The 6,975-nt window shown below is 35.6% G+C and overlaps 1 protein-coding gene across 2 annotated transcripts; it reads left to right on the forward strand.

Moving 5' to 3' along the window:
* The first annotated feature begins 1,195 nt into the window (after window positions 1-1,195).
* Window positions 1,196-6,087, forward strand: LOC107805160 (KH domain-containing protein At3g08620). 2 transcript variants are annotated; one of them, XM_016629152.2, is made up of 7 exons: window positions 1,196-1,450; window positions 1,562-1,650; window positions 2,303-2,466; window positions 4,291-4,410; window positions 4,712-4,828; window positions 4,999-5,142; window positions 5,574-6,087. In XM_016629152.2, the coding sequence occupies exons 1-7, from the start codon at window positions 1,365-1,367 to the stop codon at window positions 5,718-5,720; spliced, it is 867 nt and encodes a 288-aa protein (XP_016484638.1). In that variant the 5' UTR covers window positions 1,196-1,364; the 3' UTR covers window positions 5,721-6,087. The 2 variants fall into 2 exon arrangements, with proteins under 2 accessions (XP_016484638.1, XP_016484639.1); XM_016629153.2 differs by having other exon boundaries at window positions 1,307-1,450; window positions 1,576-1,650.
* The last annotated feature ends 888 nt before the right edge of the window (window positions 6,088-6,975 follow it).

Below are 6,975 nucleotides of genomic sequence, written 5' to 3' on the forward strand. Positions count from 1 at the left end.
CCTCAGAATTTGGTAACCTCAACTCCATTAACAACTACTTATAAATTCTTTTTCGGTTTACACATATTATCTCAAGTTTTGGATCGAACTAATCCATTGACACAAATAGTTCATGGGCGAAAATTAAGTTATTTGGGCCCTGGAGGACTTACATGGCGCACTGCTAGTTTTCGGATACGAGATATCCATCCTAGTCACTATGGACGTATTTGCCCAATTGACACATCTGAAGGAATCAATGTTGGACTTATTGGATCATTAACAATTCATGCTAGAATTGGTCATTGGGGATCTCTAGAAAGCCCTTTTTATGAAATTTCTGAGAGGTCAACCGGGCGGATGCTTTATTTATCACTAGGTAGAGATGAATACTATATGGTAGCGGCACGAAATTCTTTAGCCTTAAATCGGTATATTAAGGAAGAACAGGTTGTTCCAGCTCGATACCGTCAAGAATTCTTGACTATTGCATGGGAACAGGTTCATCTTCGAAGTATTTTTCCTTTTCAATATTTTTTTTTAATTGGAGCTTCCCTCATTCCTTTTATCGAACATAATGATGCGAATCGAGCTTTAATATGCAACATCAAGCAGTTCCTCTTTTTCGCTCCGAGAAATGCATTATTGGAACTGAGTTGGAACGACAAGCAGCTCTAGATTCGGCATGTAACACATATACCATATGATAAAATCTTATTCACACCGAAAATTTATACTAAAAATTATATTAATTTATCATAATTAAGATAAAATATATATTAATTAATTATAATTTAGTGATAATTAATTTTTTGAATACATATGTCACTTATTGAGTTGGTATAAATATTTGATACAAATAATTTTTATCAATTTTAGAGCGCAAAAATGACGCTTTACCAGGTGGCGCGTGCGCACAGTATAATAGGCGTACTCTCAATTTTCATCTATTTTACCACATGAGAACAAAAGACAAGTGATGCTGACGAGGTTCCCGTCCTGTGAACAACAATGTTATTACCAAAAGAAATCTTACAGCGAAGAACCTATTATTCCTTCTTTCCTTTCTACTGCACACAGCACACAGCACACAGTTAAATAAAAGAAGAAGAAAAGAAAGAATTATTACAGTTTGCTCTTTACACATACCAAAACAAAAAACGTGTTCTTATTCCTACCCCACGTATATATTTAAGTTTCCAACTCAATGACACTCAATAAAAGGCCATTCATTTGATTTATTTTCCTAATAATTTCACAAATTGTTTTTTCAGTATTTATTTCATTTCCTGTTCTCCAGGGTTTCACTATACAGGCCGTTCAAAAGCTTCTTCTTTTTAAGAAAAACTAGAAGTTTCAGAGCCTTTTGTTGAAGTGAAGGGGTGATGTCAAATTTGTACAATCAGAAGTTGAATTTCTCACCTGCAAGAGCTATTTCTCCTCATATAAGGACCAACCTAGATGTTGATAGGTATTTTTGCCCAATTCGTTTGTGTGGTGTTTTGTAACTTGATATATACTGATAATTCTTTATTAGCATGTTATGTTATACATGTTTTTGGGTGTTGTTAATTTCTTGTAGTCAGTACTTGACAGAGCTGTTAGCAGAAAGGCAGAAGCTTGGACCCTTTACTCAAGTCCTTCCAATATGTAGCCGACTTTTGAATCAAGGTTTGTTTTCTTTTCTTCTGTCTCATGACGAAAGTTGTGAATTTCCATTTAAATTGCTAGGCTGTCACTACTTTTCATTCATTGATTCATGTCAGGAAACCTATATGATATGCACACCCCTTTTAAGTATATATGACCACATAAAACATTCATATCAAGCAAGTAAGGGTGGTATGATTTTGTAGTTCCAAGAGCAGGTAGAAGAAGAGATTTATAGTAAAGAGAAAGCGAGAGTGAGAGAACAGACAGAGAAATATGAGTTTAATAGATTTCAGAATATTCAACAAAGAAAAATATGTGCTTCTTTAACTTTTTTTTTTTTTTTTTTTGTTTAAACAAAATCATAACTCACTTTAGAAGGATCAAAATTGGACGCAAACAGGAAACGTACTGATTCAGTTGAGAAGCATGTATATAAACAGCGGAATCTTGTTTCATAGGAAATGTAAACCTGAGTGGGCTGAAAGTTTTTCTTCTATACAAGATAATGTGCTTATATAGCAACTTATTTGAGGTAAATTCACCTTGTGATTGTCTATATAGATGTATAAGTTCAAGTGAACGTAGTTAAGTTGATTTTACTTTGACTTACTAGCATTGTGCATTCTGCAAATGTCCACTTCATAAAGTTTAATTCGCATCACGTTTACAGAAATATTAAGAGTTTCTGGAATGATCCCCAACCAAGGACTTAGTGACTATGACAGACTACAGCGCGGCAGCCCTAGTCCTATGGCTTCCTTTGACATGATGCAAGATATTGGAGGAAAACCCTTAGGTGGCTGGACTGGGAATGGATGGAACACTCCTCAAGAGGTGAGCATATTTGTAACATGACATAATATGTTAAACTTCCCACATTTCTGCTTATTAAGTGTTAGCTATGTTCTAATCTTTTAGTGAGACTAATGGTTTCTCTACTAAAATTCAAAGACGACATGGTGTAAGGAAAAACAGTAAAGTGACATGCCTTGTTCCTTCTCTTAATGAGTATCATCATGGCACACCTAAAAGATTTTTGTGAGTTTAATCATCATTATAAACAGAAAAGTGGAAGATTAAAGTCCAAAGAAAGATCTCAACATCACAATTGCTCTCTTATGACTTCATCGCCTTTGATCAAGTTGATTAAGATTAGGCAGAATTATTCTTTACACCTAAAAGACACTGTGCAGAGTTTTTGCTGTACAGCTTTCAACTGAACCGGAATTTCAGCATAGCCCAATAAGTACTAGTTATGAAACCATGCTCCTTAGAATAAAACCGACCACAGTTTCCATGAAAAATAATGCTTAGAGACTTAGAAAGTGCTCAAATTAATATTGAGAATACAAGTTAACCTACATAAGAAAAAGCATAAATTACAATTTACAAATCTTGCAATATATTGTAACAATCCGTGGAAAATAAATTATTTTCCAGCGATTCTGCATCAAGCACCAATGACAATTTCTCTGGAAGAGGGATTAGTGCCAAACTTTGAAATATTAGAACACAAATTTTGGATACACAGATACATTTATTCTTGTGATGCAATATAAAGTGTATGTGGTGAGAAAGTATGTAATTGAGATCTTGCCTTCAGGTTTTAAAAGAAAATTATGCATGGATACATCCATATTATGACAATTTGTGTCTATCTATATACTGCTTTATATGGATATGACAATTTATGTGGTGAGAAAGTATGTAACTGCTGTGTCATTGCTGCAATTTGCAATTTATTCAGCTAGCTCATATCCATATACAGTGAGGGTTTGACAATTGGAATATCTTCAGTCTTGCTTTGAACAAAAAAGTCAATACCCTATCTTTGATGTTAAACTTCTCTAAAGCCTAGATAAAGAGATTCATGCCAAGGAATGAACCAGTTCATTTTGTTTGACATGCTTAGGACTGAAATATATCCGCTCCGTTCCCTTTAAATTCATGCAAAGGAATGATTCATTTAAACAAAAAGCATTTGAAACACTCGAACATGTGTTTCTGTAATCTTTCAGACATGCAAAGGAGGTTTGACGCATTGAATGGGCTTCTAAGGCTTCACTTTTCTATGTATATTATTTAATTTGTCCTTTGTCAATATTTTGTTCATGAAACTTTATTTGGTAGTAGGAAAAGGCAAATTAGCGTAGATCCGGTAATGACACTACTATGACATGTTAATAAATTTATTTGTCATAGCACTGTGCTTTCCACCTATCCCATTTCCTTTTTCTTGCTGGTCCAAGCGCTGTTCTTCCTCTACAGCCTTCAATACTTCATATGTCTGTTTTTCTTGGTTTCCTTGACTTGCAAAGGATATTTAAGGTGGTGAGAGGGCTTGGTGAATCTTTTGTTTGCCATTCATTGTTATCGGAATTTGGTTCTTATGATTCAGTTTCATACAATAATAACAACTAAACCCCAGTCCTGAGCAGGGAGTTCCAATATCAGAAAATTCCACAGGAAAATTTAGTGACTAACCTTCATATCCGTTGGTGATTACTCTATGCTCTCAAGCCATTTCCATTGCGACATTGGCATAATTGCTGACCCGCACTTTTATGTTAGCCCGTTCATGTCCCTCTCCAGTTTTTTCGCTGCTCTGCTTTCTGTTTTGATATATGCGTTTTGATTAGCGTGAAATTTGTTTTGCAGCAAAGATTAGATGGACCACAGGGAATGCCCATCGACTGGCAAGCAGCACCAGGAAGTCCAAGTTCATTTGTTGTGAAGAGGATTTTGCGGTTAGATATACCCGTTGAAAGATATCCGAATGTAAGCTGACTTGGAAATCTGTTGATAGTATTTTATTCATTTTACTTTTTCCACAATCTTGTCACTTACCTTCTAGTGATAGTTGCATTGGGTGTGCATAAAATGATTTAGGCAGTAGATATCATTATAATCCATTAGTATATGATATCAATGTCAAGTCTTGGAGGCCTTCTGCAGATAGATTTTTGACTACTCAGCATAATAGTAGTTCATATAAGATAGGAGGTAGCACAAGGATGAATCTGTTTACACATGCATTCCTATAATGATTGCACTAAGTCACATACTTTGTGGGATGCAGTTCAACTTTGTCGGACGGCTTTTGGGACCTAGAGGCAATTCCCTGAAACGGGTGGAAGCTTCTACCGGATGTCGTGTATTTATAAGAGGAAAGGGTTCAATTAAAGACCCTGACAAGGTAAAGTTTTTCTGTCTTTTCTGCACATTTTACTGCTCTTTGTTCCAGTTTGTTTATAGGAACCTTTCTCTCTCTCTCTATGATCCTCTACATACCATTTCGGTAATTAATTTTGTAAACTTCCAGTGATTTGCTTAACTTCTCTTAATTAATATATTGTATAATTGAAGGAGGAGAGTCTAAGGGGGCGACCAGGTTATGAACACCTCAATGAGCCGCTGCATGTTTTACTTGAGGCAGAGTTACCCATCAATATCGTTGATACACAATTGAAACAAGCAAGGGAAATTATTGAAGAATTACTAAAACCTGTGGTAAGTATCTCCCTGAGTTCAATGTATAGAGCTTGAAGATAGCCTTCATTATCATGTGCCAATCTCAATCTGGTTTTAGTCCTTATGTGGCTGCAGTAGAAACCAACATACTATAAAAATAAACTTTTCAGATAGAAAATTGTCATATAGTTTTCCTTCCACAAGCAGATATATTGCGTGGTTATGTACTTTGTTTAATTTATATCTGAACTTGAACGGTCATGTGGAAAAGGGTGTAATGTATCGACTGTTTCCCTATTGAGTATCTTCTTTTGCCTAGTCAATAGGCTATGATGAACAAACATGACTGAAATTAAAGGCTTATTATTTATAATCTCAAAAGATTTGAGGCACTGGAAGCCAACTGATTTCCTTTGGTATAGTATGAATCAACTTTGCCCGATTTAGTGTTCATTTTCCTGGAATTGCAGGACGAGTCGCAGGACTTATATAAAAGGCACCAACTTAGAGAACTTGCTTTGCTGAATAACAATTTCAGAGAAGAGAGTCCCCAACCAAGGGGTAGTCTATCTCCTTTTAGTTCAAGTGGGATGAAGCGAGCGAAAACTGGCTGGTGACAGATGCCAAGGCTTTCTTTCTAGACATGGTGCATTCATATAGCTGCATGACAAATTCCAGACTTGAGGATGCATATGGTGTCATTGCACCTGAAGACAGTGTGGCTTTGGGGACTTTGGCTGTGGTAAAAATAGGTTGTGACAGAACAAAAACAGCATATGGGTCGATATTTGATAACCTCTTACTCATTTGGTGACTGTAGTTTCTTCTAGTTGTTTTTATTGTTAGTGTAGAATTATTATTTGATTTATTTGTTATTGACTTACTGTTGATAAGTGTGGTCTTGTTTTCCTTTTTCCCTTTTTAGTCTTATAAGTGTAACTCATTACATCCTATGTCCAAATATATAATTTGGTTTATATTAAATCTGGTGGTGTGGGTATTAGTAGCTAGATTTTTTTCTCTTATATAAGAAGCCACAGTTGAGCTTCTTCACCACCTTGTGTCATCAACATGGCTGCTTGGGATTAAACGGATAATCTGGTCATTTCAATAAAATGGAGCATCATGGTTGGCTAAAAAGGAATATAACTGTAGATGCAGTACAAACTTTTGTGTACCTTGACCAAATTGCCCCTTTGCTTATCTCATTATTCATCAGCTATTCAAAAGCCACAACTTTTTGATGTTCTACGTGGCACGAAGAAACTGAAGGGCTTTTTTTTTTCTTTTTTTTTCTTTTGCTTTTTTCTCTCCATCTGTTATATGAACTCTCTCTGTTTAATAATTACTCAAAAAGTCTTTAAATGGAATCCTTGAAGATGTTGTTTTCACTTCTTTTTTCCTTTCCACTTCTTTTTAATATTAAGACTTTACATTTAGAAATAACAAAGCTACTAATTTATAAAACGGAAAAGGCCCATTTATGCCAGTGAACTATACGAAATTGGGCATATTTGCCCGTCGTTAAAAGGTGGTCTCAATCCTGCCCTTGCCGTGTATAAGCAGGTTCACATATGCCATATTTTAGACGGACAACCCTAATAAAATATTTAGCACCCGATTTTGACACGTGTCACAATCTGGTGCAATCCATCTATACATTAATATAAATAACAAATCAACCCGACCCATCACCCTTATTTTAATAAACCGACCCGACCCAATACCATATTTTAATAAAACCCTCTATCTTATTTTATCCCCCCCCCCTCTCTCTCTCTCTCTCTATCTCTTCGCTTTCTTCCAAATCCCAATTACTCCTCAGTCGACCATACCACAAAGCTGGACCTCTAGGATTTTGTTTTCAGAGAC

Source organism: Nicotiana tabacum, chromosome 2 (assembly GCF_000715075.1).
Source record: "Nicotiana tabacum cultivar K326 chromosome 2, ASM71507v2, whole genome shotgun sequence".
In the NCBI taxonomy this organism is placed as follows: domain Eukaryota; kingdom Viridiplantae; phylum Streptophyta; class Magnoliopsida; order Solanales; family Solanaceae; genus Nicotiana; species Nicotiana tabacum.

Excerpts from the sequence above, each read along its gene's own strand:
- LOC107805160 (XM_016629152.2), top strand. The coding sequence starts at position 1,365 with ATGTCAAATTTGTACAATCAGAAGTTGAATTTCTCACCTGCAAGAGCT. Across the intron at positions 1,651-2,302 it reads TAGCCGACTTTTGAATCAAG|AAATATTAAGAGTTTCTGGA; the intron begins GTTTGTTTTCTT and ends TCACGTTTACAG. Across the intron at positions 4,411-4,711 it reads CCGTTGAAAGATATCCGAAT|TTCAACTTTGTCGGACGGCT; the intron begins GTAAGCTGACTT and ends TGTGGGATGCAG.